The following is an 18567-nucleotide window of genomic DNA, read 5'->3' as shown; positions in this document are numbered from 1 at the left end:
AACAAACAAATGAAATGTTAACAGAAATTAAGGGAGCTAACAAATTTGGTAGCATGATAATGGGAGATTTCAATTACACCAGTATTGACTGGGTAAATGTGACATCAGAACATGCTAGGGGGGGAAAGATTTTTGTTTTTTTTCCCCCCTAGAGGCCATAAATGACTGCTTCATGGAATAGATTGTCCAGGAATTGAAGAGAGGGGAAGCTATTTTAGACTTAATTTTTAGTGGAATGAGGGCCCCTTGGTAATAGTGATCATAACACGATTTAATTTGACTTTACTGGAGGGGAGGACATTAGAAAAAACTATTGCTCTAGCATTTAACTTTCACAAGGGAGATTATGATAAAATGAGGAAAATAGAAAAGTTATTAAAAGTTGCAACTACAAAGGTTAAAAGTTTACATCGAGTGTGGGACATTGTTTAAAAATACCATCTTGGGAGAGGGGAAGTGACATCCAACTCGAGAAATGGCCGCTTGAAGTGGCAGTTCCCGATCCGATTTTTTTTTTTTTTTTTTTTTTTTGTATCCCCTTTCATCTGCATCTGGCTTTGCTGATTTCGGACTGCTATTGTGGAGCAAGTACTGCTGACCGGCTCTGATGTCGACTCTTTGGAAGAAAACTGATTTAAAATGGTTTTCGTATTCCGGCATGTCGGCGCGTGGGTCGGAGGTCCCGGACCACTCCGCACTTCCTGTCAGTGCAGAAGATAGAGCGGCTCCAGCGGCCTGGGGGAGGCCCCTTCGCAACACGAATTCCAGCAATGGTTTCAAGAACTGCGGGGAGATATGGTCGTGATCAAGGAGAAAATCGTTGGCTCAGGAGCTGAAATTAGAAGTGATTTGCTGGAGCTGGGGTGACGCGTGGAGGAGGCCAAATCTCGGCTAGATGATCGTGCTGCAGAACTGATGTAGATTCATGAGGTGCATGCTAAATATCAGGCCTCACAGGACAATCTTCAAGATCATTTGGAGGTTTTGGAGAATCGCATGAGGAGAGCTGACAGACGATTCAGGGGGGTCCCTGACAGTGGTGAGTATGCGGATAGTTCTAAAGTCGTGGAGAACATTTGGGAGTATATTCTTCCTGAGAGTGAATAGGCTACGGATTCCCCGAAGGTGCACCTGGAAAGAGATCACAGGACTTTGGCATCACCTCATGGCTCACTGCCCAGGGATATTATAGCCTGCTTCAATGAGTTCCCAGTGAAGGAAAAAGTATTTCTTACTGCGAGACAGGAAGGACCCTTCATCTGGCATGGGCACCAGATTGAGATCTTTCAGGACCTCTCTTCCATCACTATCCGCAAGCAGAAGGCTTTTAAGGCCATTATTTCAGAGCTGAGATCACAGAATCTGTGTTATTGCTGGATGTTCTCATTTGCACTCAGCTTTACAATTGAGGGAGTTACATTTAGAGTTTGCACAGTAGTGGAAGCATTGGAGATCCTGAAAGCTGCTGGTGTGATTGTACCAAGGGGGCAACCTGGTCCACATGAAACGAAACAATTGCGAGGAGGCCATACGCAGTCAAGATGGCAGAGGATGGCAACTGGTGGCAAGAAGCTGAAGAGGTAATCAAATGATTTTCCTTCTTCTGTCTTCATCCTCCTCTAATCTCAAGATAATCCAGCTTGAAGGACTCAATGCTGTTCTTTAGCATGTTGCATATAGTGCTTACTTTTGGGGTTGGGGGTGTGTGCTTGGGGTGGTAATCCTAGATGACATCGTTCTTTAGGGAAGAGTTTGGCTACTGTGAGGAAAGGTGGCTAGTGAAGGATGGGGGGGGGGCAGAAAGGGGTTGGGTTGGTGGCAGGTCATCCAGGGTTTGATGAGGGTGGCTGTATTGATTCTGAAGGCATTTATACAGAGATTTGTGCAGATTTTAGTTTGGAAAGCAGGAGATTTAGCATGGGCTACTTAGCCTACCCAGTTTGAGATCTCATTATGGGTACACTGATTATTGTTTCCTTTATTACTAAGGTGCTCAATTTCCCTCGGTAAGAGAAGCCTATTCCTGCAGGAAATGGTTGGACTAAAAGCTTCTGTGGCCTTTTGCCAAGAGACTTATCTTCGGAGGGGTAATGAAGGGGTACTCTGGTCACTAGTGTTTCCACAACAATATTTAGTCTCTGTATCCGTGAGACATAAATATTGCAGGGTGGGGATATTATTAAAATTTAGTGGTTGATGTTAAGGCTACTTTAAAAGATGAAGAACGGAGATTTATAGCAATTAAATTGCTCATATATACTTCACCTTGCTGAATATCTACGCCCCTAATTCGGGGCAAGGTTCATTCTTATCTAAAATTGCCAAGTTGATGGAGAATTGGGCGGAAGGTCATTTAGTTATTGGAGATGACTTTAACCATACCCATTATCTCTATCTGGACAATTCCAGGAGGGAGGCTGCAGGTTCGAGAGTGTCTCGTCTTGCCCTGAAACATTTGTTGCTAGATAAGGGGGTTAGTGGATATTGGGCATTTAAACCATCTGATTTCTTGCAATTACACTCTTTTCTCTAAAGCCCATCAATCCTATTCTAGACTAGAGTATTTTTTAATTGATAAATTTCTGGTTAGATGGATAGCTGGGTGGGAATGGGCAGTATCACCTGGTCAGATCACGCCCCTATGTGGCTTTCCTTAATGCCTCTCCACTGCCTGTGTGGGCAAATATTTTCTGGCAGCTGAATGACAGCCTGCTAGATGATGTAGTTTATGTGGGTCAACCAATGAAAGAGATCCAGGAATTTCTGGTAGAGAATGACATAGCTGACTCCTCCCCTGTCACCTTATGGGAGTGTAAGAAGGCTGTAGTCAGAAGTAAATTGATATTGAGAGCGCCGTTTGTTAAGGAAAAGGAAGGTGCCCATTTGGTTCTCATGCAAAAGATTGCTAAATGGGAAGTCCATTACCTGCTATTAATTAAGTTGACTTAGAAAATAGCCACTGCTATTACTAGCAACGGTAACATGGAATAGACTTAGTTTTTGGGTACTTGTCAGGTTCTTATGGCCTGGATTGGCCATGGTTGGAAACAGGATGTTGGGCTTGATGGACCCTTGGTCTGACCCAGTATGGCATGTTCTTAAGAGGGCCCCTGATCCGATTTATATGAGAGAAATTAGAGCAGGCAAGGCAAGATTTACAGTCCTGGGATCTCACTCTGTATGCTCATCTCTTAGATTTGTCCAAGCAGACCTTTTTTGAATATGGGAATAAATCTGGGAGGCTACTAGCTAGGCAGTTGAAGGAGAGAGCCATGCAGAACCATGTCACGAAAATCAAGGATATAGACGGGATGTACCTATATGACTCTCTGGGTATAAGGAGGCATTTTACCAGCTTTTATGAAGCACTAACACCCAGTGAAGAAGAAATGGGCGATGAAGGGATGAAACAGTATCTTCAGAATATTGCACTGCCGGTCCTACCACCGGAATGCAGATATTTGCTTAATGGGGATATTAGGGCAGAAGAAGTAGTGCAAGTTATCAAAGCTTTGAAGCTGGGTAAATCGCCTGGACTTGACGGCTACACAGCCAAATTCTGTAAAACCTTTCAGCCCCTTTTAGTTGATTCACTGGTAGCCATGTTTAATTCTCTTATTGGGGAGGGGACAATATCATCTCATACTAATGTAGCGAGCATCACGATTTTGGCCAGTGCAGGCCGTGATGCCACGCTGTGTGGCTCCTATCACCCTATTTCACATAAATATTTACCTCAAGACTTTAGCAAAGGTGTTGGCCAATAGACTGGGTTTGGAAGCTCCAATTTTGATACATGAGGATCAATCGGGGTTTGTCTCAGGTAGGCTTGCTTCAGACAATGTGCTGAGAGTTCTTAATTCGATGCATGTGGGGGCAAGGAACTTGGGTAAGCGAGCGGTGCTGCTAGCGGTGGATGCCGAAAAGGTATTCGATTGTGTCAATTGGTTACATTTGTTTAGGGTTTTAGAAAAATTTCAGTTAGGATCCAATTTTATAACATGAATACAGAAACAATTATCTTTCATCCTAAGGCCTGTATTAAGACTAGTGGGGGTACATTGATACCTTTGAAGTTAAAAGGGGAATCGACAGGGATGCCATTATCCCCACTTTTGTTTGCCCAGAATTTGGCAACCTTTGCTGCTAGGATTCGGTGGGGAAGCAAGATCAAAGGTATTAGGGACCTCTAGTTATAAGATGACACTTTTTGCTGATGATGTTTTGTTCACTTTGGAAATACCTGAAAAATCTCTACATTTTTTATTGGTGGAAATGCATAGCTTTAGCGTGGTATTTGGGTTCAAAGTGAATGAAGATAAGTCTGACATCTTGAAATTATTAGCTCATGCTGAGTGTTTTCAATGTCTGAGAGTTTCTTTTCCCTTTAGGGTTGCCAAAGAATGGGTGAAATACTTGGGGGGTGAAAATTGGCACCAAGGGAGATCTTTTTCATTTGACTTATGATTCTTTGTTTCAAAACATAGTCCATGACTTAGATAAATGGGATAGACTGGACCTTTCCTGATTGAGCAGGATTTCTTCGGTGAAAATTAACTTCCTCCCTAGATTTTGCTATTTCTTTCAAACTCTGCCAGTTTCTATTCCAGACGAGCTCTTGCGGCAATGGCAGAAAAAGATATTTTAGTTTCATTTGGAAACGCAGACCTCCGAGGGTGGCAAGGGGGACCCTTTATCTGGACGAACTGAGGGGTAGCTTAGGGTTACCTAACTTGGGGTGGTACTATGCTGCTTCTCAGTTGAGAGCGATTCTTGACTGGCATAGACTCAAGGGTCATAGAAAGGAGCAGAGCTGGGAAGTTATCCCTTGATATGAGAGTTTGTGTAAGGGAGAGTGGTGCAGAAGCAGGATCTCTCTCCTTACTCATGAATTACCTTTTGAGGTTTGGAAAAAGTGGAGATTAGCTTTGGTTGGGGGAGCGGAACTATTATTACTGGTCTTCCTTTTTGTTTTGAAAAGAATTTTCTCCTGGCTTAGATGCCGCTCTCTGCTCTAGATGGGCATCTGTGGGACTAACAAGCCTGGAACAAGTCTGGGGAGGTTAAGGGGTGCTTCCTATTCAAGTAATTCAGGACATTTACTCTTTATTCCGCTGGGCATATTTGCACTAGTTCAATTATTGCAGTTTGTTAATCAGAAGGGGACAATTTCTGACTAGGAGAGGGGTCAGACCCTCTTTGAGGGATTTTGTGATGAAGCTGATACTCTTCGTAGATCTATTTCCAAAATGTATAATATTCTGAACGCTGATTTGAAGACCAAAGCTTCTCACATTAGGGCTTGGGAATGAGATCTGGGGGCCCACTGGGAGTGGGATCAGTGTTTCCTAGCTGTAAAAACAAGTTCAATTTCCACAGCCGTTATGGAGAGTGGTTATAAGATACTATATTGGTGATATTTAACCCCAGCTAAATTTCATAAGATGTTTCCCGCTTTTTCCGAAAAGTGCTGGAGAGGATGTGGGGCTTTGGGAACATTTTTTCTTTTATGGTGGGGCTGTCCACGTATTCTCAAGGGCTTTGGGTGTAAGCTTCATTTACTATTTTTTCTTTTACGTTTTCTGTTAAGTAACCTTTTTTCAAGTTCCTACCTTATGCCTTTGTTAACAATTTTATTATAAATGTTCTCTGTATTTGACTATGGAAATATTTTTTCCTGCTTTTTCTGTTTTATGTAAACCGGTATGATTTGCATTTTAATGTAAGAATGTCGGTATATAAAAATTCTAAATAAATAAATAAATAAACTATTTCATTTTTTCGGTCCTTAACGGGGAGGACGGTGGTTCTGGATCCCACGTTGTTTCTATTGGGTCTTCTGAATCAATCACTCTCTGAATTGGAATATAAACTCCTAATGCAAATCCTGCTTGCTGCTAAGGGAGAAGTAGCATGTAAATGGTCCCTAACATGGTCTCCATCCAGGGAAAGGCTTCGGAGAGCGTATCATATGGAACACTTAACAGTGATTCAAAATAGATCACTGACCCATTTTCATTGTATGTTTGGTCATCGGTAATTGCAGATGCCTGGGTTTAATCATTATCCTTTGGCCCTGAGTCACTAAACTGAGAGAGTGTTTGCTGAAGGGGTTTTTTTTTAAATTTTTCTCTGTATTGTTGTATCTGACAGCGTATACAAGCATGGCGTCTTCCCTGTGATGTGATTCTTTGAGAGATTGAGAGGGGGATCAGTTTATATCAACAGTTTATAGCAAAATTGGATAATTTGACTTTCTGTAGATGAGTTTGAGTTTTTTTTCTGAGTGTTCATGTGCCTGTCCTGTATTTTGCTAGTTATGAATCAAATGGAAAAAAAAAAACATCTTGGAAGCCCAGACCAGTCATATTTCACGTGTTATAAAAGGTGGAAGGAAGGCCAGTCGACTGCTGGCATGGTTAAAAGGTGAAATGAATGAGGCTATTCTTGCCAAAAGAACTTCTTTCACAAAATGAAAAGAGGATCCAAATGAAGAAAATTTGGAAAAGCAGAAGTACTGGCAAGCTAGACGAAGAACACTGTTAAGGCAGGCAAAAGAGAATTTGAAAGGAAGCTTGCCATAGAGGCTAAACCTCATAACTTTTTTTTTTTTTTCAAATACATCCAAAGCTTGTGAAAAAGTCACTTAGGCTACTTAAGATGATTGAGGAATAAAAGGGGCACGTAAGGAAAACAAGGCCATATTGGAAAAACTAAATTAATTCTTTGCTTTGAAATTTACTCAGGAAGATGTTGGGAGATCCGCATGTCAGAAACTGTATTTAATGGTTATGATCTGGAGGAACTGAAACAAATCATGGTGAACCTGGAAGATGTAATAGGGCAAACTAACAAACTAAAGAGTAGCAAATCACTGGGACCAGATGGCATACACCCCAGAGTTCTGAAAGAACTCAAATGCAATTGCAGATTATAACCAACTGAGCAGTCTGAGGCTGGAGGCATGAACCACATAAGACTCTAGCTTTCTCCCCTTAAACAGTGGTTTATTTGTAACATAAAACAGTATTCAGTCTGCTTACCTTCAGCAACACAACAATACAGCATTCTCACTCAGGACAGCAATGTGACAGGAGCTGCTATATCCAAAAGACTTGGGCCTGTCTGTTCCCCTCTGGGTCTACTGCCTTTTTCCTGCTCTCAGGAGACCTGCCCAGAGAGCTACTTTTTAAGGAGGGCTTTCAGGGACATTCCTTCACTTAGACCTATACTAGTAATTTGTAAGCTATTGTTAACATTGTCTATTGTAACTGAAGATTGGAGGGTGGCCTGCGTGATGCCAATCTTTTAAAAAAGGGTTCCCGGGTGATCTGGGAAACTATAGATTGGTGAGCCTGATAACTATGCCGGGAAAAGCCATAGAAACTATTCTAAAGAACAAAATTACAGAACATATAGACATGGTATAATGGGAAACAGCCAACATGGCTTTACCCAAGGGAGGTCTTTGCTCACCAGTCTGCTACAGTTTTTTCAAAGGGGTTAATAAATATGTGCATAATGGTGAGCCGGTGGATATAATGTATCTGGATTTTCAGAAGACGTTTTGAAAACGTGCTTCATAAGAGACTCTTGAGAAAATTAAAACATTATGGGATAGGAGGCAACGTCCTATTGTGGATTGCAAACAAAAGATAGGAAATAGAGAGTAGCACTAAATGGTCAGTTTTCTCAATTAGAGGAATGCCCCAGGAATCTGTATTGGGGCCAGTACTTTTTAATAATAATTATAAGTGGTCTGAAAAAGGAAACAAGTGAGGTGATCAGATTTGCAGATGACACAAAATTATTCCAGGTTAAATAACAAGCAAATTATGAGAAATTGCAGGAGGACCTTGTGAGAGTGGGAGACTGGGCATCCAAATAGCAGATGAAATTTAATGTGGACAAGTGCAAAGTGATGCACATAGGGAAAGTAATCCAAACTGTAATTACACAATGTTAGATTCCATATTAGGAGTCACCACCCAGGGAAAAGATGTAGGCATCATTGTGGAACAGTACATTGAAATCCTTGGCTCAGTGTGCAGTGATGGTTAAAAAAAACAAACAAAACAAAAAACAAACTATGTTAGAAATTATTAGGAAGGGAATGGAGAATATAATCTATTTACCTTTTGGGATCCTGCCAGGTTCTTATGGCCTGGATTGGCCACTGTTGGAAACAGGATCCTGGGCTTGATGGACCATTTGGTCTGACCCAGTATGGCATTTATGTTCTAGTGTCACTATGACCATATAACTTCTCTAGGTACTGCATTGGTTCCCTACTTCTGTATACAGTTCAAGTTTCTCTTACTGCCTACAAATGCATTCACTCTGCAGCGTCACATTATCTATTTTCACTTCTCTACATCCTTCCTCATGAAGTCCATTCAGTGGGCAAGTCACTCTTATCTGTGCACCCTTCTCCACTACCGCTTTCCACCTTGCTGTGCTGTATGCCTGAAATGGACCACCTAGTTGTCACGTCATGCTCCTTCTCTGGCCATATTCAAATTCAGTCTGAAAGCTCACATTTTTTGAGGCTACTTTAAATTCTTAACCACTTCTCTTCAGTAAATACACTTCCCTTTGCTTCTCATCTTCATAAATGTTTGTCTTGACTATATATGACTCTCTCATATATAGTGCTGCATATATCTAGTAGTGCTTTATAAATGATTTAAAAAAAAAAAAAAAATTAAAATACTCTGCATGTTCCTTCTCCTAATTTGTAAGATTATTTAGGACTGGACTCAGTCTCTTTTTGTGTTCTCTAACTCTCATACCACTATGGCATAAATCCTCGCTAACATATGTTTTCATTTGAGTTTCATTAACTTTCATATTTAAATCTTTATATTGTTTTCCATAATTTTCAACATGTCCAACATTCAGTAGATCAATATATACAGTATTGTCTGACTAACATTTTTATATGGGGCTTTTTTTCGTAAACTTTATACCGCTTTTCAATAAAAATGTATACTTCCGAAAGACTCAAAGGGACATATTTCCATCACCTGCAGTTGAGCAATGTTAACCCTTGTCTACAACCTTCTCCTCAATGCTTATGTAATAGCATATTAGTCTAAGCCAGAAACAAATATGTAAGGCACTCTTAATGATTTAAAATGCAGTTTTAGACTAGCCACTTCCCACTGCTGAAATAGTCTTTCTTTTTTTTTTTTCCCCCTTTGGCGAAACATTTCCTGGTACATGCTCAGAGCAGCCAAAGGTCTGGATTGAGCACAGACCTGTAAATGACCACCGTTTTAGCTTGGTTAAGGCAAATCTAGCTTTTGACATTGTCTCCCGCTGTGCCGTACAGAGCCTGGTCAGTCTCAGCAGGCGGTTTGTGGCTTCTTTAACGTGTTGATGCACATTCCATCTTTTTCTTACCTGCAGAGCACCTGAATTTAACTTCTAGATCCAGTTTCTGCTCTCTAGGCGGCTGGGGCTGAGGATGCTGTGGTAACGGCATTCACAGCAACCAAGGGGAGAGGGTCCTAGTCATTGCACATTGATGATGTTTAGTGGAAAGACGCCAAGGTGAACACGTTCTGAAGGGGTTTGGAGGCCTGTGGCCACGGTCATAAAACTGTCAGTACAATGACTGAGCTACATGGAAGTGCAGAGGGTTAAAAAGGAATGGGAAAAGCCTTCATGTAGTTGTGAATAAAGGTTTATGGTGCCATACCCTCAGAGTCAGTTTTCATTAAAACTGGAAGCCCACAGGAGCAGGAGCAAAGTGCTGGGCCCAAAAGGGGGGAAAAAAACCACAAAACTTTGTCTCTCTTCTGCCATAGAGGCAAAGCCCAGGTTGCACTGAAAATAATTCGAAATGTGGGGAAATACCGAGAAGCAGCCAAGCTTGAGATCAACGTTCTCAAGAAAATCAAAGAAAAAGACAAGGAAAACAAATTGTAAGTGTTCCCTGGGTCATTCAAGTAAAACCATGTGACTGCTGTTCTGTTGACTTCTCAGGTGGTGGCGAGGACAAAACATTGAACTAGAACTGGGGAGATGGAGCACATTGAGGGGAAGCTCTCTTGAATGGGCATAAGATTTACAGTTTTCCTTTTCCCTACAGAAAGTGAGAAGCCTAGGATTTCTGCCCCTGGGTACATTCAGGCCTTCAAAGCCCAGGGGGATGTTTTTCCCCTCAGCAGGGTGGGAACTCTTTTTGAGGAATAGCTTTGGGCATTCCCAGCACTGAATGTACATAGAGAGGCTGAATTTGCTTGCCAAGCCAAGAGTTGTGTTAATCTTGGGGCCTTTACCTGTGAAACCTCTTTGTGGGGTAATTGCAAGGTAACTTTTTTGCCATTACTGAAGAGTGAATCTAACTTCTGTGGGAGAAAAGCAGTAGAGCCTCAGGCCAACTTGGATCTAATGACATCTTCCGGGACACACTCTGTGTTCCTTCATTGCTGCTGAGAGGCTTAAGCCTATTAAGGAGGTGGTGGGTAAAAGGAGTTAAAACAGGAGGCAGCCCATGGCGCCCTTGCTTTGGGCTGCCTCAGCTGCTTGCTTTTTTAAAATTATTTAACTATTCATAATTAAACATTATAAGAGGGTACAGTCAAAACATAAAAACACATAATTCCCCTTCCTCCCAGCCATTTCCATTTCTACCAATAATCATTCCGGCCACTTTACAAATGAAACCCATTAACCCGCTTCCCTAACAACTCCTAATCGCTTCCTAAATCAAGCAGAAGCATCAAGGCCTGAAAACTCGATCAAACAACCAAGCCATGAGTCTCTCTCTGAAAATCAAATCCCTGCCTACCTTACATAGTTCAGGTGGAAGAAGACTCTACCACACTCCACCATATAATTAGAGGCTACTCCCCCTTGCCAGTGACACTAATTATGATAACTCCTACTACAAGGGCCATAAATTAATCTCTGGAATCAGTCAACCAGATATTTTGATGCAAACACTTGTGGACCAAAAGGATAATTTTAAAACACAAACAAGCTTCTACCAACAACTAAAGAAGGCTTAGCAAAGCAGGCATAACATGTCGTGTCTTTTTGTCCTTGTCAGTATCCTTGCTGTTTTGTACTAATTGGAACCGCTTTATGTTTGCATGTGATAGTCCGTGATAAAGTGAGTTACAACAGTTTAATCTGGTCAGAACCAGTGCGTGGACCAAGATCAACAAATCCTTACTATCCAAAATTGGTTGGAGCTGTCTAATCATCTGCAGATGATTAAAAGTTAATCTTGCACTGTTGATACCTGTGGACCTATGGATAGCTGACTGTCCAGTTTTACCCCCAAACCTTTCACCCAGCCTTTTGGCCTCACAGACACCCTAGACACACAAGGTAAAGTTCCTAGAGAAGTCTTGCCTTGGCATCAACAAGACCTCTTGTTTTTGCATGGTTTACCTTAAGCCAAGATTACTTCAGCCAGTTTGCAATAGCTTCAAGACAGACATTCAGTCTGGATAGTGCAGCTACTTCATCTTCTCCAACATAACATAAATCACAAGCTGAATGTCATCTGCAAACATATGACACTTGGTGCCGAACTTATCAATCAATTTAGCCAGTGGGGGAAGGTAAATATTAGAGTGCTAGAGATAATATAAACACACAACTGCATCCTAGCTGTCAGGTGCAAGATTCCTGTTGTCCTGGAAGCTCAAGAATAATTAAAGCTAAATGGTCAGCCCCTTCCATTGCTTCCTTTCCCCATATATTTCTGCCACTGGTCTACAAATGATGGCATTCAGCTGTTAGCATGAATAAGAGCTTGTGAAATCCTGTTCTCTCCCTAGAGCTGCAGGGATGGATTTTCCGGAATTATTACATGAGCTTCCATCTACTTCTGTTCTTTATTGACGAGGAAGGGAGGGCATGGGAACTACCTTTTTGCCTGTAGGATCTCTACATGAACCACTAACCTTGTTGTCTTTTTTTGGAATAGCATGTGTGTCCTGATGTCGGATTGGTTCAACTTCCATGGCCATGTGTGTATTGCCTTTGAGCTGCTGGGGAAAAACACTTTTGAGTTCTTAAAGGACAACAACTTCCTGCCGTACCGTCTTCCTCATGTCCGACACATGGCCTATCAGTTGTGCCATGCCTTGAAATGTAAGTTCTTTCACAGAATATAAACCACCAGGAGCCTTTGTTTAGTTGGGATTAACTTTTATTTCTGCAAGACTGAAATATGAAGGCGATACACAGGGGTGGATCGGGAAGGGGTCCTAGTTGTTGGCCACTTCAGGGCAAGCCTTACTGGATCTTTTACGTATGTAAGGTTATTTGTGTGTTTTATATATAGTTACATTCATATTTTCATAAAAAGACCTGAAAACATGGTTTATTCAACTTAAATGTGTCTTTCCATGAAACCACCCCCCTCCAATTTTAGTAAGTACAGGGTGAGGTATGCAATTAATTTGTAGCTAGTTGGTTAGGCAGCTAATCCAGCCTGTAATTATCCAAACACCTGCATAATACTGGCCCTTGAGATCTGCAAACAGATCTAGCTTTCAGCATAGCCAAGCTGTGTAAATTAATTTGGTTCTTATTTAGGTTGGATATATGCAAATTTATGGGATGAATATTCATTTTGATATCCTGAATGCGAGCCCCGTTTGCCTCCATGCCCTGGATTTCTGTAACCTTGCTCGGTTTGTACATTTGCGTATTGTATAAATCCTTTCTTCCCACAAACAAAAGATGAATTGCGCCTCCATGGAGGCGGCAGCCTTTCTTTGATTGTTCCTGGAACATCTTCATTCATGGTTAGGGCAGTTGCCCTTTAGGAACGCAGCGCATGGCAGAGCAGCTTTCAACCAGCTGCTTGGCACTTTTGCTTCTTCCTTGCTCTCCCAGCCCCAGTGCCAGTGGAGGCTTTGCTGAATATGCACAGAGGATAGTGGAGCAGCAACTGGGCACCCACCATTATTTTTCAGTGAGTGAGAAAATGGTACGATGGGGGCCGCAGGCCTAGCATTTCTGATTAGTGGTGCTGGAACTTGATTTTTTTTTTTGTTTGTTTTTTCTGCTGGGTGGCGTGGGCTGAAGGCTCGGTACGGATTCCTTCCTGAGCTTTAACAGTTTCTCTTTCCTCAGTTCTTCACGAGAACCACTTGACCCACACTGACCTGAAGCCTGAAAATATTTTGTTTGTGAATTCAGATTTCAGCACGTCGTATAACGAAAGGAAGGTGCGTGTTTGTGTCTTTGCGGGATATTCTAGGAAGCTGAATTTGGGGAGAAAGAGAGCTGCTTCCCTTCCCCAGGATATTTTACCTTATAAAATGGAAAGGATTGGGTGCAGGTTGTGTTATACAACTTCCAGATCAGGTTTATTTAATTCTACAATTCCCAAAAGACCTGCTCAACAAACTAGATACTGTTCAGTCTCTGTATATTTTATACAGTAGTTTAACCTTCGTGTTTAATTTCATTTTGCATTTTACCTGTAGAATTTTCCCTTGGGCACAACATGAAAAAAATCCTTTGAAGAGAGAGATTTTTATGTTTTCACCTTCATGAGCTCAGTTTTAACTACTTGTTGAATTTTAAAAATTCAGCTTGTGTTTTTAATGCTAAAACTGCTGCTTCTGAATGTGGAGAAGAACAGCACCTGTTTTCTGTTAGCTAGCATCCACTTTTAGGGGCACTAACACCAGCACCTCTGTGTCCGACAGAAATGTGAAGAGAAGTCTGTGAGGAACTCCAGCATCCGAGTTGTTGATTTCGGCAGTGCCACTTTTGATCATGAGCATCACACGACAATTGTTGCAACCCGCCATTACAGACCCCCTGAAGTGATTCTGGGTAAGAGGCCCCTTTCTCCATTTTTGATTGTACCATGAAATGGGGATTTGCATTTACTTTAAAAGGACATCGAATTTTGCGTGGATTTCATTTTTTGGTGTCGTCGGATTATAATACCTCTTCCAACCCAACTGCTCCGTTTCAGCTTGGGGGAAACCCTCTTTGAGAAGATTTAACCTAAAGATGGTTTGTATTGTGGCGAAGTAGCCTAGTGGTTAGACTGCAGGCTGAGAAGCGGGAAATCCAGGGATCAAATCCTGTTTCTTTATGACCTCTGGCAAGTCAATTCACCCTCCATTACCATTGTAAACTCTTGAGACGGAGAAGTACCTACTGTACATGATTTGTAACTACCTTGATCTTGGATTTGGGAAGGGGAATAATTAAATCCAAATTACTACTGACAAATTGAGACATTGGTAGGTGGGGGAGAGGGCTGCCTGGGTTTGGAGATAGAGTAAGAGATAAAGAGGAGTGGTAGGCAAGGAAAAGCTGCAAGCCTTGACAGTTGAAGCGGAGGCCTGATGAATGAGGAGAATTTCTTGAACAGAAGATTGTGAATAAGGAAAGGGTGAATGAAAAGTTTCCTCATAGAAGATTGGGAGGAAAGGGAAAAATGGGAAAGAGGGTAAGGTATGTTCTTGCTTGATAGTACTGTGTTAAAGAGAGCGAATAATCTGCTTGGGGATCTGTCTCTGGCTAAAGTATGTGCTCTCTAACTTAATTCCAGAGCTGGGCTGGGCACAGCCTTGTGATGTGTGGAGCATTGGCTGCATTCTCTTTGAGTATTACCGTGGTTTCACACTCTTTCAGGTAATATTTAATGGCTTCTGAGCCCTTTTTGGAAGATTTGTCATGTTTGTTTTATGTAAAAAAAAAAAAAAAAAATTCTGTCCTGCACAATTCAGCAAATATATATGTGTAATTAAAAAAAAAAAACCCAATAGCAAACAACCTTACATTACATACAAACAATTCAGCACAATTGTATTGGATTGCGCCATGTAATGTCCTTGGTAGCATGCATTAGTAGTATCTATAAGTAGTGGAGAAATGTAGCATAAATTACTTAAGAATTGTGAAAGTAACTGTTTAGAAAGAAATATTTGAATTCTGCAGGGCAGATATTTACTCTTTAGCGTGTTATGAACAATTTCACCATTCAGAGCAGTTTTAGTGGATCTTTTTAAAAAGAAATAAAATTCTGAATAACACAGAATAATCACCACAAATGCACTGTCCAGTGTTGCAAAACAATATACATATATTGTGTTCCTTATCTAGTTGTTACAGAATTATTTCTGTTGGGAGTGTGTGTTCTGAAGTGCAGCCTGAATGTTGCTGCCACCATCCACTTTAAAGACTAGAAATAATCTTTCCTTAGAGGTTCTGAGTTGTTTGTGAGAATAATCACAGCTCCTTATCTCATAGACCCATGACAATCGTGAGCACTTGGCAATGATGGAAAAGTTCCTTGGAACAGTCCCAGCTAGCATGATCCAAAAAACCAGGTGAGAAGCCTTGGAAAAACTGTAGCATCTTCCTAACCCACTGATTCAGATAGTTGGAGGAGCACTGCTTGTGTTTGACATGGTCTGAGCTGCAGAGTTGGAGAGAGTGGCCCATTTTGTTTTGCAAGTATGATTTCAGAGGGTGGGGAGGGTGATTAAGGTTTAGCCACTAAAGAAAATATTCTTCTACTCTTGTGTGGCAAAAGGAATTATACACCAATGTATTTTCAATATGTAGAAAACAGAAATATTTCCACAAAGGAACGCTGATCTGGGATGAGACTACGTCAGATGGAAAATATGTGACTGAGAACTGCAAACCACTGGAGGTAAGTAAGCAGCTGGACCAACCTGATAGGAGAATTTGGATTTGTGGTATCTCTTTTCTAAAGAAGGTTCAATGCAGCTTTCAGCAAACAGTTCTGTCTTAGAAGAGAGAACAAACATTCCTGTATACTCTTTGTAGCCATGTGCAGAAAACTCTGTATAGTCTTTGCTGGAGACACTTGGGGACTAATTCTTGCGTAACAGGGGTGGCCAACCTTTCACACAACAAGAACCATAAAACCAGAATGTAGAGTAGCAGAGAGCCTCAACTTTGAGTATTAAGGCAGGCGAGTTAGGGCTGTTCAGTTTGGAGAAGAGACAACTGAAGGGGGATATGATAGAGGTCTACAAAATCAGAAAGGACTTGAACAGGTTAATGTAAATCAGTTATTTACTTTCTCAGATAATAGACTAGGAGGCACTCTATGAAGTTAGCAAGTAGTTCATTTAAAACAAACCGAAGAAAATTCTTTTTCACTCTGCGCATAGTTAAGCTCTGGAATTCATTGCTAGAGAATGTGGTTATGGCAAGTAATGTAACTGGGTTTAAAAAATGTTTGGATAAGTTCCTAGAACAGTAGCTTGAGTTCTGTTTAATGTTTGGGTACATGCCAGGTACTTGTTGCTTGGATTGGCCACTGTTGGAAACAGGATGCTGGGTTTAATGGATCCTTGGTCTTGAACCACTATGGCATAGACTTGAAGTGTTACTCACTGCTCATGCAGAGCTGGCAGCCGCTCACTGCTCTCTTGATTAACAAATGTTGGTACCTAATCAAACCAAACCAAATCACACTACCTTAACACCTTTCCAATGTGAGTAACTGAACTGAACTTTTCAACCTTTTTACTTGGGTATACACTGCTCCTAGCTTATTTCTAACTTCTGGCAACTTTTTTTTTTTTTTGTTAAAAATCAGATATTATTTTTGTTAAATATCAGTTCCCCATCGACAGGCAAGCATGAAGTAGCCATTATGCATGGGTGGCTGTGCCAACATGGATCCAGCTTTCCAAGCTCAGTAAAGAGTTTAAAGAGCAGATGCAGGAATTACGCATGCATGTTGCCTCGTGAGTCCTTTAGTCTTCCTTCATCTGAGCTACCTCACAGATGCATCCCGGTCTGTCTCGTTTTTTATTTTTTTGGGGCTTAATGCCCCATCTGCCTCATTGCTTTAAAGATTTTTCCTCTTCATCCAGTCAGACCAGTCTAAACACTTGGGTTATATTCCCCTGCCAGCTGATGGAGACAGAGAACAACTGGTTTGGTGATGTCACCCTGTATAGAGTTCCATGCTGCATTCAGCCTGCCTCCACCAGATGGTAGGAAAGATCATGTGTTGAGCTGGTGTCTGGTCAAGGGGGGATGAATAGGAAGTTGGAGTTGAGGCTACTTCTGGGGCCAACAGTCTTAGGGCTGATCCGCCCCCAGTTTGAGCAAAGCCATTGTCGGGGGGGGACTTCTAGAGTATAGGTACCTTGCTAAAAGTGGCCTGCAGAGGTTCTTGAGTTGACAGAACCTTTTTCCCCCAGTGCCTCCTCCTTCCCCCTCCCCGTTAGGGGGGGTTGGTGGTAGTGCTTCTCCTTCTCTTTGACAAGAAGAGTTAGTGGACATTTGGAGCTATAATAAATTTAAAAAAATTAAAAAAAAAACCCCAAGCAGCTCTAGTAGCAGCATTGCTAGGGTCGATGCAGTGAAAAGATGCAGCATTTCTAAGGAGGTGGTGGATGGCCCAGTCCTCTTCAGAATTGGCATAAGTTTTTGAGAGAATAGCTGTGCTGCTGGAATGCAAGCATAGCAGCATGTGGTCTGCCCGCAGGTTTTGGCAGATGAGATCAGGGAGCATTTAGCTCTGTTAGCTCTACAGGGAGGATGAAGAACAAAGCAGCAGCACCAGGAAACCGCTGCTCCAGGGGAAATAGTACTTCCAGGCCTTCTTCATTCACCATTCCTCTTGGTGCAATTTCTTCGGCAGGAACAGTGGCCAATTTGCAGCTGCTTGAGATTGAAGGAGCCATTTTGGGGTCTCTCTTTCAAGGACCTCTGTTTTCTTCAGGGGAGTTAATGTATTAGGCCTGAGATTAGTGTTGACTCCTCTGGTGATTTCCTCCTTATTCTTTAGAATGCTGCAACAGGCCTTTGTTTGGGGGCTGGAGCAGGCCCTTCTACCTCTAAGCCCCCTGAGGAGGAGGGTAAGATAGGAGAAAGAGGAGCTGGAGGAGTCAAGATCTGAGGTCAGGGGTCTCAATTTGTGAGGTGGAAAGAGAATACTCCTTCAGTGAGGAGGAAGATTCTCCACTGGTTTGTTTCACGGACAGAAAATATGGATGGTCCCCGATTTGGTAAGGAGTAGGAAGAAATTTCTAACTTTAAAGCAAGAAGTAGTTGATAAGGGAGGTTTCTTCTTATTAAAATACCCCTGCAGATGCATGCATTGTCAAATGTGGGGGGGAAAAATTATTCATTTACAGATCCAGACCAGCTTAAAAACTTTCACGGGGGGAAAACATCAGGTTATTATGGAATATGAAGGGAAACCCCATGGTATTCAGCATATTGATGTTTATTACCTTGATTTCGCTCTGGGTTTCCTGATAGAGGATACTCCTTAAATTTTCCTATATTTAGTTTAGAACAAGTACATGTATATGTTCCCATTTGTAATGATATATTTTATTTTCTTCTCTATTTTGGTAATTTCAATCTTTTTCTGTAATTGCAAATTAGTTATTTTTGTAACTGTTTTATTTGAAAATTCATAAATTAAAAAAAAAAAAAAAAGAAGCAATAATAGCTTGAGATCTGTTTAATGTTTGGGTACTTGCCAGGTTCTTATGGCCTGGATTGGCCACTGTTGGAAACAGGATGCTGGGCTTGATGGACCCTTGGTCTGACCCAGTATGGCATATCTTA

The 18567-nt window shown here is 41.5% G+C and overlaps 1 protein-coding gene across 3 annotated transcripts in view; it reads left to right on the top strand.

Moving 5' to 3' along the window:
- The window catches only part of CLK3 (CDC like kinase 3), a 61192-nt gene that overhangs the window by 38157 nt on the left and 4468 nt on the right, over positions 1 to 18567 (top strand). For 2 of the 3 annotated variants that reach the window (XM_029574488.1, XM_029574487.1), the window contains exons 6-12: positions 9813 to 9929; positions 11948 to 12114; positions 13105 to 13199; positions 13686 to 13815; positions 14546 to 14628; positions 15247 to 15326; positions 15565 to 15655. In XM_029574488.1, coding sequence (XP_029430348.1) covers positions 9813 to 9929; positions 11948 to 12114; positions 13105 to 13199; positions 13686 to 13815; positions 14546 to 14628; positions 15247 to 15326; positions 15565 to 15655 — 763 coding nt within the window. The remainder of the gene's footprint in view (positions 1 to 9812; positions 9930 to 11947; positions 12115 to 13104; positions 13200 to 13685; positions 13816 to 14545; positions 14629 to 15246; positions 15327 to 15564; positions 15656 to 18567) is intronic. The other variant, XM_029574489.1, reaches the window with a different exon arrangement.

This window comes from Rhinatrema bivittatum, chromosome 13, assembly GCF_901001135.1.
Source record: "Rhinatrema bivittatum chromosome 13, aRhiBiv1.1, whole genome shotgun sequence".
Lineage (NCBI taxonomy): Eukaryota > Metazoa > Chordata > Amphibia > Gymnophiona > Rhinatrematidae > Rhinatrema > Rhinatrema bivittatum.
The sequence above is the reverse complement of the archived record's forward strand: the minus strand, read 5'-3'. Positions and strand labels throughout refer to the sequence as shown.